A 24,459-nucleotide genomic window follows, 5' to 3' on the forward strand; every position below is an offset into this window, starting at 1 on the left:
AGCGAGAGTATTCATTGCACAGTTTCTTTTTTTAATTGGTCTAACTTAGGGGTGTCTGTGGTAAAATTCCTTGTCATGTCAGCCAAGGAGATGGTCTGTCAGTTAGCTCTAGAATTTTGAAGAAACAGAACAGTCTAGCAAGCAGGCTAACCCTGGGTAGGTTCGTCGAGACAACTAGAACAATTAGAAACAACCACATAATAGTTTGGACAAGGATACGAAATATATGAAGCTGGAAAATGATGATCACTCACCTTTTGTGCTGTTCTGTGTCCGTCTGTCCCCAAGAAAACTCGGCCAAAGCCATGATTGCCTGAACGATGATAGACTAGAAGCCTGATTACGTCTGCTCCCATCCAGTACGTCTGCTCCCATCACTGGAGGGTCTATTGTGTTCACTCAAAAGTTCTCGAATGCTCTTCCCTATCTCTGTGCTCCGCCTTTGGGTTGATCTAACATGTAAACACCCAATAAGGTCCACCCTTCTCTCCTCCCACTTTTACTCCCAACAAATAACGTCCACCCTGCTTTCCACACAAATCTCCGCCCAGCTGTCTGTCCATCTGGTCATCAATCATTGCACTTGTGGTAATTGTACTAACACACAGCTATCTACATGTTGGTAACATTCTATGAATTTATTTGGAGACACGATTAGCTTTTACAATGTCTATAGCATCTGTATTCTTCCTGTTATCCTATATTCATCAATATCCATGGAACAAATCTAGATAACACACAGCCACAGGCAAATATCATATACAGCAACTTTTCAAAAAAGTCACAAAAAGTAGGAAGTCTACGTATATAAACTCGGCACAAAAAGTTTGGAATATAAACTTTGGCTGATCATATTTCCGTTGTTTCTGCATCAATTTTAATGTGTTATATATCAAAAGAAAGCGTGTGTGATTTCCTTTCACACGGTATCAAACTCCTTATGATTATAAATTCGTGGAACGAGCACCAGGGCTACTCACGTCAGTGGGTCACGAAAAAAAAGTGCCCAAATTTCAATTTTTGTGTTCAACTCTGTATCATCCTGCTGGTATGGGTGCGGTGTCAAGGATTCAATCTGTCCTTTTTTTCACGTAACATCCAAGTTTATCTTTAACATTTGATAAGAGTATATGTGCCTTTTTGGCTGTTGAATGACCGAATCGAGGTGTGGAGGCGGCAAGGAGAATACCACGCTGATAGTCGTTCGGATAGGGCGTAACAGCGCGTAGCACTTGGTGTGGTGTATGTATGGCTGCCACGGGAAAAACAAGGTTCAGTATCATCACAGACAAGTCAACCTTAATGCTGTGAGATACAGGGCACCATTCTCCATTCAGTCGAAATGTCATACCGCTCAGATATGAGGCCGAATAACATTCTGCAAGAATGCACCGCCTGTTCATGCACACAGTCTGCAATAGACCTTGCTCCGTGTGGACGGGCGTTGTATAGTCTAACACTTGCAGAATTGCATTTGGTCCCACACTAGCACACGTTGCTGACGTGGTATGACATTGCAACTGAATGGAAAATGGTGCCCTGTATCTCACAGCAGCAAGGTTGACTTGTCTGTGATGATACTGAACCTTGTTTTTCCCGTGGCGGCCATACATACACCACACCAAGCGCTACGCGCTGTTACGCCCTATCCGTACGACTATCAGCGTGGTATTCTCCTTGCCGCCTCCACACCTCGATTCGGTCATTCAACAGCCAAAAAGGCACATATACTCTTATCAAATGTTAAAGATAAACTTGGATGTTACGTGAAAAAAAGGACAGATTGAATCCTTGACACCGCACCCATACCAGCAGGATGATACAGAGTTGAACACAAAAATTGAAATTTGGGCACTTTTTTTTCGTGACCCACTGACGTGAGTAGCCCTGGTTCTCGTTCCACGAATTTATAATCATAAGGAGTTTGATACCGTGTGAAAGGAAATCACACACGCTTTCTTTTGATATATAACACATTAAAATTGATGCAGAAACAACGGAAATATGATCAGCCAAAGTTGATATTCCAAACTTTTTGTGCCGAGTTTATATAAGATCCATGAACAATGGGACAAAATCTAATTTCCTTACAGCAAACTATTCCATGTGTTAGACGTTCTGTGCAGAAATTGTTCAGTTTTGAGCATTTAAATTTGTTCTGGGTTTCAGAGAGCGGATATTTTCTGACTTTGAAGATTTGGTCTGATAACAGTGATCTTGCATTGTGAGTAGTTTACATATTGACACTGATGGTTTGTTTTCATGACTCATGAACATTCACTAAGTTTTCTGCTGGATCATGTTTTTCAAGTTTAACGGCACTAACGTTAGCATCTGCAGTAAACTGTAAAGAGTCTCTGGACCCGTCGGACCTGTCGCATCCAAGGGTGATCCTGGCCGCTCTGTTTTGTATCGCTTGAAACTTGAAGTTGTTTTTATCCTTAGATGTACCCAGCCGTGTCAGTACCAGCTTAAATCAGTGCCACCTTCTGTTTGCGTGGATCTTGACCATGCTGATATTGCATTTCTTTGCTGCATAGCCTATTTGAGATTCTAATGTAAGATTTAGATTTATTGATGTAAAAATTGCGTCAACAATAACGTGACAGTGGGTACTAGTACCTGTTTTAAACACTGTCCCCTAAGCATAGGATCCAGTTGTACAGGTGGTGTTGCGAGTGGAACGTTTCCACAGATGTCCCGATCAACTCCCAGTACTAAGCTTGTCAGTGGGCACCTGTTTAACACTGTCCCCTGAGCTCGGGTTTCAGTTGTACAGGTGGTGCGAGTGTTATGATTTAACAGACACAGATGTCCCCACGGGCACGGTATACTGGAATGGGCTTAATTCGCTCCAGATGTCCTACAGCTGGTCTGGCAGTCTGTGCTTTGGGACTCTCAATGGGCTACTTAGGGTCACCAGTGTGACATTGTCAATCGGCGCGGCCATGAGGCGATTAATCCCATAATAAACCAACATCTTATCCATATGAAAATGAATTCCACTTCGTTGTGGATTATTCTAGATATAATACGTTACGTCGTAAGTTATTAACATTTCTAGAATCAAGTAGATCAGATTTTAAGAGACTAAATGCTACAGACAGATTTGAATGTACAAATGTATATAAATATAAATTATCTTCAATGGCACAACGCAAAAATAGGCAAATATAAGAGATAGCTTTGTTATTAGAAAATACACTGACACTCATGATAATCCCCGCTCGATTGAAATTTGATATCGAAATTTATGCTAGCATTTATTGTTATACATGTTGTAGTAATAAGGATATTCAGTCTTACCCAATACCTTTATTTCACACTCTGTGTAATAGTTGCTGCCATGCATTGCACCGTGATTCATTCATTCATTCATTCATTCATATACTGTCAAGGCACAGACAGTCCACATCAGAGACAAAGGGTGTCTATAACAGCAGAGGTCTTAATAAAACAAACAAACAAACAGCTATTCCATCGTAACCTTTCGTCGCCTGTGTTTTTATAAACGCCATGCTTGTTTCTATTGCGCGCAATGCAAAAGCGTTTATTTATTTACATCTGCTTCGAGATGAGGACCTCTTGCGGTGACCGCACAAACTGCAGCTATGCTTTGACCCATGGCTTTAATAGCTGTTAACATGCAATATATCTACAGCGCTATACTCGTTTATGAAGAAAGTTTGAAAAACAAAATTCCTGCCACCTTGACAATTCGCCTACGAGTCTTTATCTTCTCTTTTAAGTGCACTATTTTGACCTAGATCGTTGTGCGCCGCGGATGAATATTTGCGTTCTTCGCCCCGTACTGCAGTTCAGGAATCAGGAACGTTTCGCCACTTCCACATATTAGTTGGGGCTAGGAGCAAATTTAAGGTACTTTAAGACCAACGCCAGGCCAGCTCAATATCCTCAGATGCGCTCAAATCTAAGTCGGTAAGTTGATCACATTATAGTATTACTGTAGACCTTGTGAACTTGCTCCGAATGTGGAAAAGACTGGCGAAAAACGTTCTAGCGTTCTGTGACCCGTGGGTGACCCTAACAGACTATGACCCAGTGAGCCGTCTCCAAGCAGATATTGGGGGTGGAAAATCTCTTTGCACTGCATCCTGGCTTTCCCCCGTAGGCACCCTACCTCGCACCCTGCCATATTTAGGAAGCTTTAACAGTCAGAAAACTTGGTAAACTTCCACCCTAACATCTGCTTTGAGAATAGACACAAGTCAGGTGGTTTCAACTAAAGGGGGCGTGGTCCATGGGTGTTTTATCTGACGTTATAAGGTTTTGAGGGGTGTGATTATGAAAACTTTTTCTATAAAAAGTATTTAAACTGTGTAAAAAAACTGAAACCCATATGTTCTTCTTCACCAAAGCAGGTGCCATTGAACAGCTTAGTCTACAAGCAAAATGCAGGAAATAGTGTTTCAGAGGGTCTTGATTTAAAAATTTTCTGGGACCCAGACCCCCTAGAAATGACGCGCAACGTCACGCCATACCTTTGGTGCTCTGAATAGGATTCCCATTCAAAATCAAGGGGACTGAAAATGATTTCAGGCTGGCTAAAAACCTGATTAGTACTATTACTGGTTTAACTGTGGAAGTATTTGAATTGATATGAATTTATTATTCCATTCCCAGGTACTGTAGAGTGTAGTTGAAGTTGAGACGTCAGCTGCAGACATGACCTGGCCTGCTGTGAGGCTGTGTACGGGGGCGTCCATGCCACTGCTGGGTCTGGGGACATGGAGGGTAAGTCTCACCACATCACGTAAAGTTTCACACATTTGTGAATCTGGCTTGCAAACCATTTTTGCTGGCCTTCTTTGACTAAGCCTGCTATCCAGCCATATTATAACTCCCAGGTCTCTTCTGTCCTCTCTGAAAACACAGGCGAGCCTTGGGAGCTATAATACGGCTGCATATACCAGGTTAATTTTGACTACCATAAGTATGTCCGGGTTCTGGCAAGGGCAGTTGAACATGCCCTACACTATATGCTTAAATGTATCCCCTATGCTGTGATTTCGTTGAGTGGCTTGGGCCCCTACCCAAGGTTTCAGCCAACCAGCAATGTTTCAACCCCCATTTTGGGGGGGGGGGACACAATTGGCCATGAATTGAAAATTTAATGAATGAATGAATGAATGACTTTATTGTACATTTGTGCTCAAACAAGCTAAGTACAGGTCGTAGCGCTTTACTAAGTGATAATGATATGGACTGTCCTTACATGCAATCTCTATCCATCTTTCTCTTCCGCCTTCTCTCCATTCCTCCTGCACATGCGTGTACACACTCTCTTCCTCCTCTTTCTCTCACTCAATATTCCTGATGTATTAGACTAACATTATTCTGACTACTATTTAATATAAGATCATGATGTTCTGTATCAATACTTTCCAGGCTAAACAGAATGAGTGTTACCAGGCTGTGAAAACAGCCCTCCAGATGGGATACCGGCACATCGACACGGCCGAGTTTTACCAGAATGAGAAGGAAATTGGTCAGGCTCTCCTGGAGCAGTTTACAGCAGGACTGAAGAGGGAGGAAGTGTTCGTAACAAGCAAGGTTTGAAAAATCACATGTAACATTTAATTTCTAGCATAAAACTTGCTAAGGCCTTCACATCTTTTATCTGCTGGTAGGGGAAATGGTCAAAAACAATCAATTAATTTTGTTGCATAAATTGACTTCTAAAAGGACGGGAGACCTGGCGCATCCCCATCTTGTAATTAGCCAGCAAAAGGGTAAATTGTCACCCCGTAAAGGGCGGTAAAACCCCATCATGTGTATACATGAGCGAACATGTGTGATCACCTCGACCGATGATGATGATGATGAACTTCTAAAAGGTTTATGCCTCCATAGATGATCATATGGAAGGCTACAATTATGAGATTGAGATCTTTGTTCTTGTTCTAATTGTTTGAATACTAATGAGTAGGGGCATTTAATTTCTGCCATACAACTTGATCAGACCCTCACATTGTTAGGACATATCTAAGGGTACTTACACATGTAGCTACAGGTGGGGAGTCATGGTCAAGAACAATCAGTTTAACTTTCATTCAGTTTGTCGCACTTATAGAAGGTTTTATCACTCCATAGATATTTCACTGAGGTATGCTTATAATCTTTGATTTCTTGTTCTATATTATATGTTTGCTCATGATCAGGGTGAACTCTATCACATGTCAACATCTTTCTTATTTTCAGTTATGGAACACCCGGCACCACCCCGATGACGTCCTGCCAGCCTGTCAGAGGAGCCTAACCGACCTGGGACTAGACTATCTGGACCTGTACCTCATGCACTTCCCGGTGGCATATGCGGTAAAGATCATGGCATCTTTTATTTTGACAAATTTCTATCTTAAACATCTTAGTTTGCCACTTTGCTATGTGGTAGGTTTTAGGACACACTCTGTCTCTTTTTCAACCTTGTAGATCTTGTACTGGAGTTCTCTTGTCATGTGACTTAAATGAATAGAATTTTTTCCTGTTTCAGTCCTGAAAAATTAGGGTTGGTAGGTAGGGATTTTTTTTCTGTGATTATTTTTTTCTGCAATTCTTTTTAAACTTTGGCCAAATCTCTAGTGATACATCACAGTTTACTGTAATTAAGTAAGACTGAAATGCACGAGGACACTTATATTTTCAAAGCCAAACTTTTAAGTTTTTTGTATAATGGTTACAAGTCAGTGGATACATTTTATCCTAAATATTAGAGATGTCTTAATATATACTTCAGGGAATAGTTCTCTGCGTTTAGTAGAAATCTTTAAATTTTGACCATTTTTTTGTGGGGGACTAAAGTTGTACTCAGAAGTTTGTTATTACTTGCCACAAAGTATATATCATGATTATGAATGCCAAATGTGTATGAAAATAGCCACCAGCTGAGAGCTCAACTTGTTTTTTGTTTACTATGCATGTTGTTGTTGTTGTTTGTTTCTTCCAGAGAGGAGACAACTTTCTACCGTATGATGACAAGGGACAAGCTTCTACAATGGACATCCACTTCATGGATACATGGAAGGTGAGATTATAAATTAATAAAGATTATCAAGACAATAAAAGCTTTATAAGGAAAAGTTATGTTGTGTTACTAATTACAGTCCTGAAAAACATTGAGTTGGTAGGTTGGGAATCTCTCTTTTTTTAAACTTGTCTGAAATGATCTAACAAATACTAAACTAACAATGTAAAAAAGGAATGTATCAAAACACTTGTATTTCTAACATCATATTGTAATATACAATTATACTACTTTACTAATTGTAACTGCAAATTTATAACACAATGAAAACCTCCTGCAAAATTAACTCCTCTTGAAATGGATTTGCATGTACTTTATTACATACTGTACATGTACATGTACATGATTGTGTATACAAATGTACCTTTTTTAAAAAACTTTTTTCAGGCCATGGAGAAGCTTGTGGATGCAGGACTGGTGAAGGCCATCGGTGTGTCCAACTTCAACATCTCACAGATGGAGGAGGTTCTGACCAATGGGAGGATCAAACCAGCTGTCAATCAAGTAAGATCCTCCCAGAATTTTACCTTATAAGGTCACTTCAATTTGATTTGAACATTCTGACCAATGAGAGGATCAAACCAGCTGTTAACCAAGTAAGCTCCTCCCAGAATTTTACCTTATAAGGTCACTTCAATTTGATTTGAACATTCTGACCAATGAGAGGATCAAACCAGCTGTCAACCAAGTAAGCTCCTCCCAGAATTTACCTTATAAGGTCACTTCAATTTGATTTGAACATTCTAACCAATGAGAGGATCAAACCAGCTGTCAACCAAGTAAGCTCCTCCCAGAATTTACCGTATAAGGTCACTTCAGTTTTGATAATGAACATAATTTGACCAATGAGAGGATCAAACCAGCTGTCAATCAAGTAATCTTCTCCCAGAAGTCGGTATCAGCATACATAGTTTTAGGGAGTGAATCTTGTCAGATTCTAGCTATAACTTTCCTCATAGCCCTCATTATATGACACAATAAATTACTGCCACAAAAATGTATAGGTGTGGCTTGATACAAAGTTTAAGCCTGCTTCATCCATATTGCTATTTTTTTTTAAATCTACAGGTTGAGAGTAACCCGTATCTTGGTTGCCATCGGTTACTGGAATACTGCACAGCCAAAGACGTGGTCCTGACAGCATTCTGTCCCTTAGCAAAGCCGGGGTGAGATGGACAGGAATAATGTCTGTGGTGGTTTAGTAAGAAAATAGAAATACCAGCAAACAGAAAAAAATTTGCACAATCTTCTAGTTTACGTCCGTCGAGTTTCCATGGCCAGTAGATCTGAATTCATCATGGATTTTCAGAATAAGTATTGTATTAGCAGGGCATCATCAAAGTTCTGACAACGTAACAGAAAAAAACTAGTGCAACTAGCACAAAAGATGAAACTCCCAACTTGTCTTTTATATACAATGTATGTAGCTCCTCAGCCTCTTTATATTTAAAATCTCAAGATCATTACTTGATATATTCCTCATATTCCTTGCAGAATCTTATGGTCATATCCTACTAGATATTTTGAGAGGCAACTGATCTATATCAGAATATTGTTTGTGTTTTCAGATCAAAGGAAGCAGAACAGTACGGAGTAGCTTCCCTGCTTCAGGACCCAGTAATAATGGAGATCAGTAGGAAACATGGGAAAACACCAGCACAGGTGATTGAATATATCATTGGGTTGAATAGAATCATCCATTCACTTATTTGTTTGTTTGTCCTTTCACTGATCACTCTATTAATTCTATCATTAATCAATTGCATAATTCAGTTATTAAGAAATGAGTTCATTTGTTTGTTCATTTATTCATCAATTTGTTCATTAATAATCATTCATTTATTCATTCGGTTCATTCATTCCTTTCAATTTGTTGGTTCGTTTGTTCCTTCATCTGTTCCATTATTCATTAATCACTTTTTGTTCGTTCATCAATCAATTAGTTCACTCATGTATTCATTAGGCAATAAGAATCTTCATTCATCAATAAGTTTGATCATTCATTGTTTTTTAATCAATTCCTTCCTTCCTTCATCATTTTGTTTGTTTATTCATTCATTGATTCATTTGCTAGATTATCTGTCCATTCATCCATTGATGAGTTCATCTAACTATTCATTCATTCATTCATTCATTAGTTCATCTATCCATTCATCTATTCATTCACTCATTCCTTCATTCACTCACTCCTTCATCCCTTGTCCCAGGTGTGCCTGAAGTGGCAGGTACAGAGGAATGTGGTCGTTATTCCCAAGAGTGTCTCACCTGCCAGGATACAGGAAAACTCTCAGGTGAGCTACTTCAATGCTCAAAATACACACACCTTGCACACTTGCAAATGCAACTACATTTTGCATATATTGTGTAAGATATCGAATATCACAAGAATTTCCCCCTTTCTCCCTTTGACAGCTTTTTGACTTTGACTTGAGTGAAGATGATATGGCGGCCATCAACAGACTGGACAAAAACGGCAGAATGGTTTGGTTTCAACCGTAAGTAACGTTACATGGACCAAAATTTTGAGTGAGTGAAAAAAAAAGTTTACCTCAGTTATGGTACTGGATTTAGACTCTTGCAGAATCATACAGACATGATTCCTTAGTTTGCTCTACTCGGGTGTTTTGCAGATGATGTCATAACAGGAAAAATGTAACGATGTACCTGAGGAAGTTTGAAACAGAAAGCGGTAGCAGGGAAACATAAGTCTGCTAACATCTGCTTGGAGTTAAACATTTTTCTCCTTTTTTCTACAGGAGTGAGACACATCCACTCTGGCCCTTCAATGAAGAGTTCTAAGCTATGAGCTTTCAGTACCAAGGACAGAGCTCAGTGCTTGGACAACAGGAACCTCCAGTCTTCAGTACCAGGGACAGAGCTCAGTGCTTGGAACAGGAACCTCCAGTCTTCAGTACCAGGGACAGAGCTCAGTGCTTGGACAACAGGAACAATCCAGTTCTTCACAAATGGTGTCAGCTCCGGATCCTAGCAATTGAATACAATTAGGCCATGTTGATTTTGTTGTATGGATGACACCCACGCATGCACCAATTGTCGGCCGTTTCCAAAAGTAAAATAAAAAGTTTTCAACCAATAAAGGCAAATCATACAGAGCAGGATCAAAATAAGCAAATATACGTGTATGCCATGTATTGCAAGAAAATGTGAAAAAAATATTAGAATGTTCCAAAGTCAAAGAAGAAGTGAAAGAACAAAAATTGAGAATCTATTGTTCAGTATACTATATTCTGTGTGTTCAGTCATTTGTTCAACCTTCCTGACCACTTAGATTTCATAATGAAAGTAAAGTTTTTTGGGGGGGTCAACCTTTTTTTTTACTTTTCTTCTTTGCCCGCTCGCATCAGTTTTGCCAATTTTTGGGGTTCCAAGAGGACGTCATCCATATCATCAAGTCAACATGGCCTTAGCATGCTCTCGTCAATCGTCAGTTATATGTACACAATGATCTCTTTTGTTTGATGTTGTTGTATTATCTGCTCTCACAATAAACTGGATATTGAGTAAGTAACCGTTACAGTCATGAAATGATGTAACCTGTATAAAGTACAGTGGATTTATTCCTGTACTTACTGAAAGGTCCATCTGTTGAGGAGTATAAGTATATTTTAACAAGGGACCCTAATTCTTGTGTTAGACTGAATGTCTGGAGATATTTCTTAATGATCATATAAATCACGAGAATTATAGTTTATGGATAGGGGAAAATTGATATGATCTCAGAGATATCAATTAAAGATTACAAACAGAATCATTGTCTTGCATCAACAGATTTTATTGTGTGGAATTTGTGACTCAAATAGAGTGTTCCAATCGATCTTACCCTTCCAGAGTGGCATGGCACATGGTGGAAGTCTTCAGCTCTGCTGTGAATTTTGGAGCGTTGGATACAGGTCTGTTCCTCTATACCGTGCTGACCGTCAGTACAATCCTGTCCGTGACGCCAATGTTATGTTCTTGCTCCATGAATTGTAAAGAACTGGCCGCACACTAGACATTTTTAAGAGCTACATGGTTTATTGTCCTTCCTCCAGGATTCTTTGCACCAGAATGAGGTAACAGGACTAGTCTACTTCTAAAATAGGGGTGTTTGAGTAGGAGTGATCACATGGTTCACAGTAGGTTCATAACACAGGGGGTATGCTCCCCGGGAAAAATTTTGAAATCTTGACCCTCTGAAATGCTACTTCCTGAATTTTTCGGCACATTTTCCCGACAGACTAAGCTAGGTTAACGACATTTTCATCAAAATTGCACATGGTTATAGCTTACAGGACTGAGAGCGACGACCTCCACCCTCGAAATACTAGTACCATTTCGAGGTCGGAAGGCACGAGCTGTTGTAAGATATTATATAGTCCGAGAAAATTTTGAAATCTGGACCGTCTGAAATGCCATTTCCTGCGTTTTGAAGGACAAGTTTTGCTGGCAGATTCTATTAGGAAGGAAAGTTTTTATGGGCGACGACTATCGTTTTTATCCCGATCAAAACTCAAATACGACGCACTTCAGCCAACGAACACGTAGTTTGACAAGGCATGGCATACTTTAGCGTCAACTACGGCGTAGTTCACACAAATGGCTCTAATACGATTTGACTTTTCCATGTACGCCATAGTTGCTTGCAGTACGGTCTGACTCAACAATGACATTTTAACTTCGAGGTGCTTAAGATCAGATCTTTGGTATCCACGATGAAGTTCAGTGTTCTATGCGTAACTGAGACTTGGCTAAGTAGTGAAATTGTTGACCGTGATATCGAACTGGAAGGGTACCAGGTGTACCGCAAAGACAGGAACAGACATGGAGGTGGCGTCATGATGTATGTCAGTGATTCTCTGTACACGACAAGACGTGGTGATCTTGAGAATGACGAGATAGAATCTATCTGGTGTGATGTGACCAAAGCCAATACCAATCTCTTAATCAATTGTTCATATCGCCCGCCATCAGCAGATGACACATTCTTTGACCTATTCGAAACTCAGATTCAGAAAGCAACGGACCAAGCACATGCTGTTAAAGTGATCCTCGGAGATTTCAATGCAAAGAACAGCAACTGGCTTAACAGCAACACAACTGACAACCCGGGACGTCAACTTGACAACATTTTCATGAACCATGGTCTAGAACAGGTGCTTCACGAACCGACCCGTGGGAGGAACTTGTTGGACCTGATTGTCACCTCCCATCCAGTAATGTGTCACCAAACGGGCACCTTAGCTCCCCTTGGTGACTCTGATCATCTTGCAACAGCAACTGCGCTCAACCTAAAGGCAAACCACCACAGCGGAAAACGCCTCGTCTGGTTGTATAGCAAGGCGAACATTGAAACCCTTCACCAACACATTGCAGCCGCCCCCTGGGATATCAACCACGTTTTTGACTCCATGGACGACATCTGGGATTCATGGTACAACATGTTCATTGCCATATGCAAACAACACATCCCTCACAAGTTTGTCTCTACCACTAGGACAGCAAAGCCCTGGATACATTCTAACAAAGAGATCAAAACAGCTATCCGTAGAAAACACCGCTTACACTCCAGAGCGAAACGGATAAATACTGAGGTAACGTGGGCCACCTACAGAAGACAAAGAAATCTAGTGACTGCACTCACAAGAAGGGCCGAGTCAGCTTACATTGAGGAACTCGTGAATGATGTGGAGACTGGCAACACCAGGCGATTCTTCACATATGCTAAATCTGCTCTGGGAAATACCTCAACGGGTATCCCAGCTCTTAAAGTCGGTTCAGCCATACTGGAGACTCCGGAAGAAAAGGCTAATGCCCTGAACAATTTCTTCATAAACCAGACTGATCTTCCCGCTAGGAATGACCCAGCTCCAACATTCCACCCGACAACTGTCCCGGGAACAGTCTTGGATTCTGTTCAGCTGTCAGTTGAGGAAGTACGACAACAACTAAGTTCTCTGAAAGTCGGAAAGTCATGTGGACCCGACGAAATATCCCCCAGGCTCTTACGTCTAGTAGCAGATCCGATCTCAGCTCCTCTAACCTGCCTGTATAACAAATCTCTCCAACTCGGGCAGGTACCTTCGGAATGGAAAAAAGCTAACGTAACCCCCATTCACAAAGCCGGTAGCCGCCACCTCTCAAACAACTACAGGCCTATATCACTACTGAGCGCAGTGTCAAAGGTTATGGAAACCCTGGTGAACAAACGTCTAATTGCCCATATAAACCCGATACTGACTGACCACCAAAGCGGATTTAGACCACTTGACAACACCGCACTGCAGCTGTGCCGACTAATGGAGGAATGGACCGACGCCATGGATAGAGGACAAATTGTAGGCTGCGTATTTCTTGACCTCCGAAAGGCCTTTGACAAGGTCTGGCACGCAGGACTTCTTGCTAAATTAAAAGCATACGGGATTAATGGCCCCATGCTCAACTGGTTCACCAGCTATCTCTCCGATAGACGACAACGTGTCGTCATTCAGGGAGTAGGCTCCGAATGGAAGTCTCCATTAGCCGGAGTGCCGCAAGGATCCGTCCTCGGACCGACACTTTTTATACTTTACATCAACGATCTGGCCACTAGCCTTACACAGTGTCAAACAAACCTATTTGCCGACGATACATCACTGTCTTCTTGCCACCGCTCTATCGACAGCGTAGTCGCATCACTAAACAGTGAGTTGAGCTCTGTGTCAACCTGGCTTTCAAAATGGAAACTAGAGGCTAATATAGACAAGTGCAAAGTCATGTTTATTACGTCTCGCGCCCTTCCTCGATCGATTCCTCCTGTGATCCTAGGAGGAACTGTTTTACAGGTTGTCACCAGTCATAAACACCTAGGCGTCACTGTCACAAATACCCTGTCCTGGTCAACACACGTAGAGATCATCTCAACAAAGGCTAGGCGATCATCCGGACTACTATGTGCTCTACGGAAGAAGATTCCGAAGAATCTACTTCTCAGGCTATACACTATGATCACAAGACCAAGTCTAGAGTATGCTGACATTGTCTGGGCCGGCCTTACCAAACGTGACCAAAAGATCCTGGAATCTGTCCAGTACCAAACCACCAGGATTATCAGTGGTCACTTCGGACTACCGTACCCTTCATACGAACGTCTCTACTCCGAACTATCCCTACCGTCACTACAGTACCGACGCAAGTTCCATACGGCAGTAACCATGTACAAACTGTTGAATGGACGTTGCCCCCCACACCTGCAAAGTCTGCTTCCTCATGCACGAGCGTCTGCTATCGACTCCCGCTACCCCCTAAGAAACAGTGAACATTTGACTACTCCTGCATACAAGACTACACGATCTCAGAGAACATTTGTGAGCAGAGCAATTTCCCTCTGGAACTCTCTCCCCAGTAGTACCCGTACAGCTAGCACCATCAGCTCCTTCAAAAATAGACTGCGCACGTCGCCTGATAACAAATACTCTGTAAACGCTTGATAAAAAAAAAAAATTATGATAAAGCATATCATAGTTTCCTAATAGTCATTGTATTACTGATAGTAGCTATTGATGGCAACAACTACTGTTCCTACTGAACGATCTGCACTGTAGAACGTATACATTATAGCGTTCAAACGTGTTAATCGCTGACTAACTAGCCTTATATAGATAACCGAGTAATATCATTTGTATCATAGACTGACATTCTAGATCGTACGACTGCTAGTCAAGCTGTAAACACGGATCACCTCTGTAGTCAAAGTTACATGTATCGTTAATACTGTTGTATATTGTATACTATTGTATAACGTATATTGTAATGTTACCAGGGCTAGCCCTTGATAATAGCCTCAGGCTAGTTGGGTAGCCCTGGCTGTATTTCTCATGATTATACAGCCGAATAAATCAAATCAAATCAAAAAATCAAAACGAGGCCAATACGTTGACTTTTTTAAAATGCCACAAGTATCGAATTTCCGCCATATGCCAATATAAAATCATAATATGTCCTCGTCAATTGTGCAAATCATGTATTTGTACAAATGATACCTAACGATACCTAACGATATATCTCCCTTCTCAGCTACAAATGTCAAATGTATGAGAGTTACATGTATGAGAGTCCTTATACATGCGTGCGACTATGGAATGTATTAGGATATATTATAAAAACGATGCATTATACAAGTTAGATCCTGATTTGCACAATGTGTATTTACGTTTCCCACTGACCTTTGACATTTGGCCTTAAGTCAATAAGTGAGAGACAGGTGAAAAGGTTAGGTAGGATCTACAGACAACGTCTGACAGGTTAACCGGTTAGACAGCATTTACAGATCACTTGTAACCCGGACAGGTCAGCGCTGCAAGCTTGAGGATCTCTCACGCTGTCACCGAAGTTGACACTGTCACAGGTGGGAATTCGAACATATTTACAGTCCAGATTCCAGGTGAAGGAATCAAGCTGTCTTTTGTCGCCGTGAACAGGGTTTGAAAAGCTTCATATCATGCAAGTTATCACACATACACGTAGCTGTTGTTTTCTGATGTCTCTTGATTATATATAAGAGGGTCTGCATGCTCTTTTCCGTAAGGCGTAGGCAGGCCTTTTAATTTCGCGTAATTCGTAGGGAAGCTATTTTATTTCACGTAATTCGTAGTGAGGATGGAAATTTGACTGTAAAGTGTAGCCAGTGTATTTCACGTAAAGCGTAATCTAGCCTAAAAATTTCACGTAAAGCGTAATCTAGCCTAAAAATTACCCGTAAATCGTAGCCTGGTCTCCCAAATTTCACAAGTCGAAGGGTAGTCTACCAGTGAATTTAGCCCCTCAAAACACGGGAAATTGCGTTTCAGATGATCAAGATTTCAAAATTTCCCTTGCAAATCCTTTCACATTCGGTCATCGACAAGCCAAAATATTTATCGGGGGCCTCGCCCTCACCTTTTGCCGTTAATAGGAATGTTATTGAAGGTAGCTAGCTTAGTCTGGCAGCAAAATTTGCCTATCAAAATGCAGGAAATATCATCTTTGGGTTCAAGATTTCAAAATTTCCATGGTCCTCCCGTTGCGCCGCCTCGTGCCTTTGGCGCTCGAAATGCTGAAAATATGTTGGGGATGTGACGTGTCAACCTCAAACACCTTTTTTGCTGATAGAAATGTCATTAGACTTAGCTTTATATAATATCCATCAAATCAAAATTTTCTTACAAAAACTCAGGACGCGGCGTTTCAGGGGGTAAGGATTTCAAAATTTTCCCGGACTTCCCTTCCCCACTATTATTTTTGTGACATGACCAAAGAATTGTTTCTAGAGTATTCGCTTTTTTATTATGTTTATTAAGTAGTGATCCGCTCCCAGCCCTTCTAACAGAGTCTTTTATGCGATGGTCAGTTCGCAGTATTCTGTAGCACTTCATCTCCAGGACCTGGATTCTGCGGCTGTCACTGGCGTGTAGCCCTGACTCATAGTCATAAGTTACCACGTACACATAACACGGGCAGTGCTTACAGGTTACATCTAGAGTTCGGAGGGCTGCACGAGCTGTTTCTAGGCGTATACTGACAGCTAAGCTGGCTATTTGTTCTATTGTGTAGGGCATGAAGTACTTAGGTCCTGAGAATTGTAGTTGTTCTTCTCGTCAGGTGGCTGTTACTTGAATGGGTCTCTTGGTTACAGCCATTATATAAACATTCTTCCAAAATTGCCCCTAATTGCCATGCCCCCCGTGACCTAATACTGGTAATTTACTTGCACAAAACCCTGAACTGTGCATCGAGTGGTCACTTGCAGCCACAGTTTTCTCAATATCATAAATCAAAACATGCCTATCATTTCGGGTTTAACTTTCTGGTGGCCTGTGTAACGTCACTGTGTGACATGAAAACGTTCAACACGAGTACTATCCAGATACGTTAAGTTGTTGAAAATTTCCATCTAATTACGGACAGACTACTATAGTTACATATGCAAAAGGCTATTATCTCCTTCATTCGTGATTCATAATCACCGGTCTGACCAGTTTTTAGGCATAAAGGCAGCTCCGAGTCCTACTTCCTACATACCAGACCATCTAAATCTACACGGGCTGTTCTCGGCATTGACAGGTAAAACTGCAGTCAAACGTTTATCTTCACTATTTGTTTGCATTGTAGTAGTTTCGTACTCTACAGAACGTTTAAATCGGTAACACCAATTCGGTAACATTTGTAACTTGTTCTTTATGTATCCGGATTTTCTTGTCCGGCTTAACTTGGTCACTCCCAATCCCTACATCCGAATGCCTGAGAATGCAGAGAATGAGTTAAAGCCTGTGTAGGCTTACGTGTGTTCATAACAACACCTACATGTATCTACTCGTTGATTTGTATTTTAGTCAATAACAGAAAAAGCAAGACAGAACATTCAGGCCGACTCTAGTATGTGGTTCATCTTTACGCTTGACAGGAAAATTGGGCAACATCTTTAAATAGCGTAAACCGTTGCCAGCCTTTCTGAAATTAGCGTAAAACGTTGCCGGCCTTCGTGAATTTAACGTAAAGCGTTGTCGACCGTCCCGAATTTAACGTAAAGCGTTGTCATGACCCTCCATTCAGACCCTCATATAAAGCGACCAAACCTTGCCCTCAGGGAATTCTTCTGGTTTAAAATGGCGATACGCTCGAATGTTTATCTTGTTCTCGGTGTAGTGTATTTGGGAGAGATACTTGTAGTGTCACGGTGTCAGGTATAAATTGGTGGGGTAAGACGCTGTAGTCCAGACACAAACCACGCGTGGTTTCAACAAAGGGGCGTGGTCCATGGGTTGTTTTATTTATATGAAAACTCTTTTTTATAAAAAGCATTTAAACTGACATTACCTTTCCCACATTGAAATCGTCCTATGATTATTATGAAATGTGAAGATCATTAGTTGTCCTGAAGTGAAAGTCAGGTTAGAAAAAATCTTGCTATTGATATGCATATGGTATTCCATTTCCAGGTACTGTCATTCAAGTCTGAAAAGTCTGAGTTGCAGACATGGCCTGGCCTGCTGTGAGGCTGTGTATGGGGGCGTCCATGCCACTGCTGGGTCTGGGGACATGGCGAGTAAGTCTGAGCACATCACATAACCTTTTACACATTTGTGAATCTGGCTTGATTTTGCTACTTTCACTATCAGCCTAATATTGTCAATGCAATGGCCTAGTGGGTAGAGTGTTCGCCTTGCATTCGGAAGGTCGTGAGTTCGATCCCGACCGAGTCATACCAAAGACTATAAAAATGGTACATGCTGCTTTCTCTGCTTAGCACTCAGCATTCGGGAAAGAGTATGGAAGTTGAACACACACCACTACCAGTGGACTAGCCCCCTGCTGTAGTGATTGCGTTGTGTGTGGCCCAGGGCTAACGAAACAGAGATGGGCACCGCCCTATGCGCCAGAAATGGGCACTGTCTTGGCGCGGGAAGGGTTTAACTTAACTTTTTAACTAATATTGTCAGGGTTCTCGCCAGGGCAGTTGAGCATACCCAGATCCCCTACGGCCACATGATTTTTTTGGCCCCTACACAGTCTCTCTCTCTCTTTCGCTTTCTCTCTCTCCTTAAATTCTCTCTGAGTCTCCTCCCCAGCTCCCACCATCTCTACCTCACTCACTGACACGTCACGAACACACAAACACACACACACACACAGACACAGACACATTCACACACATACACACACTCCTTTTTTTACTCAGCATTCCTATTAATTTTGTCTTTATTCTGACTGCTATTTAAGATGGTGCATCAGTGCTATCATCAATGTATCAATACTTTCCAGGCTAAACAGAATGAGTGTTACCAGGCCGTGAAGACAGCTCTCCAGATGGGTTACCGACACATCGACACGGCTGAGTATTACCAGAATGAAAAGGAGATCGGTCAAGCTCTCCTGGAGCAGTTCACATCAGGACTGAAGAGGGAAGAAGCGTTTGTAACAAGCAAGGTTTGAAAAATCACATTTAATTTCTCAGCCATACAACTTAATCAGGCCTTCTCATTCTTAGTACAAAATTGAATCACATGTTGATAATTGTCAAAGAATGCTTTCAGACCTGAGTACTACCCGGTAGTAGTGCAAGTTTAACTCAACATATATATATAATAGTCATATTCATATGCTTGTTAGTAGAAGACCTTACAAAAGTTGCTACTTTTATTGTGTCAATAAAGATTACTACTACCGTATTACTACATGTATATCTGAGGGTAGGGGAGATACAATATAGTCAAGAACAATAAATTTCTGGTTTCATTCATCACATCTGTCTTCAAAAAGGGGATGCACTTAATCTGTCAATTGATTATGATTGCAAGAAAGGGAATAACAGACCACAGCTGGGGTTGCAATGTGGGGGGGTGTGGTTCAGCAGGTGGGGCTAGTTCATTTCTTATTGCTTGGGGTTCTATTTAGGTGGGGACAGTCCATTTCATGCTGCAGGAGGCACTGTTCAGGGGTGGATACAGTCCATTTCTTCCTGCAGGAGGGACTGTTTAGGTGGGACAGTCCATTTCTTCTTTCAGGATTGAGTGTTCAGGTTGGGACAGGCCATTTCTAACTGCCCCACCTCCTTGCCGCACCCATACTACAAGGGCTGTATGTGTTCACACCTGCCTTTGACATTACCTAGCTACAGTTTCACCAGACATTACTTACACTTAAAAGCGAAGCTGTGTGTAGGTGTGTGCACATACTTATCTCTAGTTTTAATGTTTAGTTGTGGAACACCCGGCACCACCCTGATGACGTCCTGCCAGCCTGTCAGAGGAGCCTAACCGACCTGGGACTAGACTATCTGGACCTGTACCTCATGCACTTCCCGGTGGCCTATGCGGTAAAGATCCTGGCAGCTTCTATTTTGACGAAATGTTTCAACAGTTTTACAGAACTAAGTTTGCTACTTGGTGAGCTTTTGAGACACACTCTGTCTCTTTTTTACCTGGTAGATCTTGTCTTGGAGTTCTCTTCTCACATAACTAACGTATGAAAATTTTTCCCTGTTTCAGTCCTAAAAATTAGGGTCGGTAGGTAGGGATTATATTTTTTCTTTGATTCTTTTTAGACTAGTGATACAATGCAGTTGAATTAAGCAAGACTGAAATGCACGAGGACACTTATATTTTCAAACTTTAGTTTTTTGCATAATGGTTACAAGTCCGTGGATACATTTTTATCCTGCCACAAATATAAGAGTTGTCTTATACTTCAGGGAATAGTGATCTGCATTAAGTAGAATTTAAGTTTTTTTGTGGGGGACTAAATTGGTACTCAGAATTTTGTTACTTGCCACAAAGTATATATCATGATAATGAATACCAAATGTGTTTGACTATAAGTTATCACAGCCACTGACTGAGAACTCAAATTGTTTTTGTTTACTCTGCATGTTGCTGTTTGTTTCTTCCAGAGGGGAGACAACTTTCTTCCATATGATGACAAGGGACAGGCTCTTACAATGGACATCCACTTCATGGATACATGGAAGGTGGCATCATTATACTCAATAAGATTATCAAGACAATAAAGCTTTATGAGGAAAAGTTATGTTGTGTTTCAACTTATAGTCCTGAAAAACATTGAGTTGATAGGTTAGGATTCTCTCTTTTCTTTAAATTTAGATTTTTGTTGAAATGATCCAACAAATACTAAATTAACATTGTAAAAAAGGAATACATCAAAACACTTGTATTTTTAACATTATATTGTAATTATACAATCACATATTATACATTGTATGTGCATATCAATGAAGTTCAATACATATTCTTACATCAACTGTTCACAGCTGTAAAATACAGGAAGTATGTGTAGAGAGGTCCAGGAATACAGTTAGTAGCAGTTACGTTTCCGATGTATTACTACTTTACTACTTGAATTGTTTCAGCTGCAATTTTTAACACAACATCCTTGGCACTCCTCTCCTTTCCACTCCTCTTTCCACTGAAAATTAACTCCTCTTGAAATGAATTTGCAGTACATACTGCATATGTACATGATTTTGTATTTTTTTAAACCTTTTGTCAGTCCATGGAGCAGCTTGTGGATGCAGGACTGGTGAAGGCCATCGGTGTGTCCAGCTTCAACATCTCACAGATGGAAGAGGTTCTGACCAATGGGAGGATCAAACCAGCTGTCAATCAAGTAAGCTCCTCCCAGAATTTTACTTTATACGGCATTTCAATTTAATTGAAAAGTTCTGACCAATGGGAAGATCAAGCCAGCCGTCAATCAGGTAAGCTCCTCCCAGAATTTACCCTACAAGGTCACTTCAGTTTAATTTGGCCAATGGGAGGATCAACCCAGCCGTCAATCAAGTAAACTCCTCCCAGTGTATAGCAGTCTCCTCTCAAAAGTCTGTAAACAAAGTTTTATGGAGTGAATATTGTCAGATTCTACTTTTCCTTGCAGCCCTCTATTATGACATTGTCAGACATGATACAGTAGATTTCTGACACAAAACAAAGTGTGGCTTTAAGCCTGCTCCATTGACATTGCTAATTTTTTTTTCATCTACAGGTTGAGAGTCACCCATATCTTGGTTGCCATCGGTTACTGGAATACTGCACAGCCAAAGGCGTGGTTCTGACAGCATTCTGTCCCTTAGCAAGGCCGGGGTGAGATGGACAGGGATACTGTCTACAAATTACTGTGGAGGATTGTCCAGAAACTAGAAATACCAGCAGACAGAATAATTTTTGCACTGTCTTCTAATTTAGATCCTTCGATCTTCGATGGCCAGTAGATTTAAATTCATCATGAATTTTCAGATTTATGTGTAGTAATGTATTAGCATGGCATTATCAATGTTCTGAAAAGGTAATAGAAAACTTGCAACCAGCACAAATGATAAAAATCCCAACTTGTCTTTTATATACAACATGTACATGTAGGTAGCTCCTAGCCTCTTTTTATTTAAAATCTCAAGATCATTATTTGATATATTCCTCATATTCCTTGCCTTCTTATAGTCATATCCTACTAGATATTTTAAGAGGCAACTGATCGATATGAGAATATTGTTTGTATCTTCAGATCGAAGGAAGCAGAGCAGTACGGGGTAGCTTCCCTGCTGCAAGACCCAGTAATAGTGGAAATCAGTAAGAAACATGGGAAAACACCAGCACAGGTGAATGGATATATGATTGGGTCATTCATTTATTAAGCAATAAGTTCATTCATTCATTCATTCGTTCATTAATCAATTCCTTCCTTCCTTCATTCATTAATCAATTCCTTCATCTATTCATTCATTGATTTGTTCATTACTGAATTTTTTCATTCATTCATTCATTACTTAATCAATTAATTAATTCATTAATCAATTTGTTCATTCATTGATCAATTCCTTCCTTCCTTCATCAATTCTTCAATCTGTTCATTCATTGATGTGTTCATTACTTTTTTTATTCATTAATCCATTCATTAATCAATTAGTTCATTCATTCATTAATCTATCCATCCATTCATTTGTTCATCCATTCTTTCATTGATCCATCTATTCATTCATTCATCTGCCCATTCATTCATTCAATATATACATCCATTCATTCATTCATTCATCCATATATCTATTCATTCAATCTATCCATTAATTCATTCATTCTTTCTTCACCCTTCCCTTGTCCAGGTGTGCCTGAAGTGGCAGGTGCAGAGGAATGTTGCGGTGATTCCTATGGGTACCACACCTGCCATGATCCAGGAAAACTCACAGGTGAGGTACTTGTAGAAAGGTACAATTGGTAACATACAGATTACTGTAAATGTAGAAATGTTTGCGGTAGTTTTTTTTTTACTTCACCGTGAACTTAAAACCACCGCGAACATTTTTCTATTAAAGGATGTGGCTGCAGTCTATGGCGCTACCGCGAACACTCCATTTTTCCGCTACCGCGAAGTTAAATCCCCGCAAACTGTAATACAATTACAGTACCTTACACAATGAGAATATGTAACTTACATTGAAAGTGTTACTTGTCAAACTGTACTCCAGAAAATCAGATAGCACTCCGCTCAAGCAAATGTATCTGATTTCGGAATGGTTTAGTTGCCAAAATCATATCCAGTTACTTGAGTAACTGCTATTTGTCATATTAGAGGAATAGACTTTTACATAACTCTTGATTTACTTGTACTTTTAAGTAAGTAAAATCCCTGGAATATTTCAGGCATACAGGTGAAGTATCGTCCTGGTCAGCATTTATTAGTTTTAGTATTGTCATGGGAAGTGTACATGGAGAAATTCCTTTTTTTCTCCCTTTGACAGCTTTTTGACTTTGAGTTGAGTGAAGCCGAGATGTCATCCATCAACATGTTGGACAAGAACGGCAGAATGGTTTGGTTTCAACCGTAAGTAACGTTAGATGGACCAGAATTTTTTTTGTTTCCCACATTGATTTCCTTTACCTCAGTTATGGTACTGGATTTAGACTCTTGCAAAATCATACAGACATGATTGCTTAGTTTGTGCTGTTTGGATGTTTTACAGATATCGGGGAAACGGTAATAATGATTTACCTGAGGAAGTTAGACACAGGAAAGGGCACAAGGGAAAACTTGACAATTTAGTCTGCCACCATCTGCTTGGAATTAAACATTTTTTTCTCCTCTTTTTTTTACAGGAGTGAAACACATCCACTCTGGCCCTTTAATGAAGAGTTCTAAGCTGTCAGCTTCCAGTACCAAGGACAGAGCTCAGTGTTTGTACAACAGTCCAGTCCTTCACAAATGGCTCTTGACGATCAAATATAATTAGGACATGCTGATTTGTTTATACGGATGATTTCTACTTGCGGATCAATTTTTGGCCGTTTCCAAAAGTAAAATAAAACGTTTTCAACCGTATTGTAGATTGTACAAAGCATCTTCAAAATGGGCAATGTCGTGGATTGCAAAAAATCGGAAAACGCATACATTCCTGAACTTAGATTTTATAATGAAGGCAACTTTTTTGGGGGGACAAACTTTCTTTATTTGCATGCTCCTATCAGTTTTGGGGTTCCCAGAGGATATCATCCATATAATCAAATCAACATGGCCTTAGCATCTTCTCATCCATTTTCTCATCAGTCAAATGTTGTTTTGTAATCACCCTAACTGGTTACTGAGTACGTAAGCATCATTGTCATGAAATGATGTAATGTATAAAGTAGAGTGGATTCATTCCTCTACTATATGTAGTTGAAGGGACAATCAGTTGAGGTGTATAGATATATTACAGTAAATGGCCCTATATCTGGTGTTTGATTTATTTATGATGATATTTTTACATGTCATACATGTATAGATTAAAGGGGATAGAGGAAGAAATTTGTATGATCTCATGCAGAGAATGACAAACAGAATCATTGTCTTGCACCAACAAACATTCTATTGTGTGGAATTCGTGGCTAAAATAAAATGTAGAAGTAGAAGTTTCACCA

At 40.4% G+C, this 24,459-nt stretch overlaps 2 protein-coding genes across 3 annotated transcripts; both read left to right on the forward strand.

Annotated features, from left to right (window-relative positions):
- Positions 1-3,769: 3,769 nt before the first annotated feature.
- LOC118406558 (aldo-keto reductase family 1 member A1-A-like) lies at positions 3,770-10,757 on the forward strand. Its single transcript, XM_035806654.1, has 11 exons — positions 3,770-3,939; positions 4,645-4,755; positions 5,410-5,574; positions 6,223-6,339; positions 6,968-7,045; positions 7,433-7,549; positions 8,114-8,211; positions 8,614-8,707; positions 9,253-9,336; positions 9,458-9,540; positions 9,802-10,757. The coding sequence occupies exons 2-11, from the start codon at positions 4,687-4,689 to the stop codon at positions 9,842-9,844; spliced, it is 948 nt and encodes a 315-aa protein (XP_035662547.1). The 5' UTR covers positions 3,770-3,939; positions 4,645-4,686; the 3' UTR covers positions 9,845-10,757.
- A 4,501-nt stretch (positions 10,758-15,258) lies between these two features.
- On the forward strand, positions 15,259-24,459 carry LOC118406557 (aldo-keto reductase family 1 member A1-A-like). Of its 2 annotated transcripts, none has more exons than XM_035806652.1 (11): positions 15,259-15,428; positions 17,998-18,104; positions 18,821-18,985; positions 19,758-19,874; positions 20,448-20,525; positions 21,065-21,181; positions 21,557-21,654; positions 22,073-22,166; positions 22,668-22,751; positions 23,304-23,386; positions 23,659-24,459. In XM_035806652.1, exons 2-11 carry the CDS (start codon positions 18,036-18,038, stop codon positions 23,699-23,701), a joined length of 948 nt encoding a protein of 315 aa, XP_035662545.1. In that variant the 5' UTR covers positions 15,259-15,428; positions 17,998-18,035; the 3' UTR covers positions 23,702-24,459. The 2 variants fall into 2 exon arrangements, with proteins under 2 accessions (XP_035662545.1, XP_035662546.1); XM_035806653.1 differs by lacking the exon at positions 15,259-15,428 and adding an exon at positions 17,038-17,122.

The sequence above is a fragment of the Branchiostoma floridae genome, chromosome 19, assembly GCF_000003815.2.
Source record: "Branchiostoma floridae strain S238N-H82 chromosome 19, Bfl_VNyyK, whole genome shotgun sequence".
Lineage (NCBI taxonomy): Eukaryota > Metazoa > Chordata > Leptocardii > Amphioxiformes > Branchiostomatidae > Branchiostoma > Branchiostoma floridae.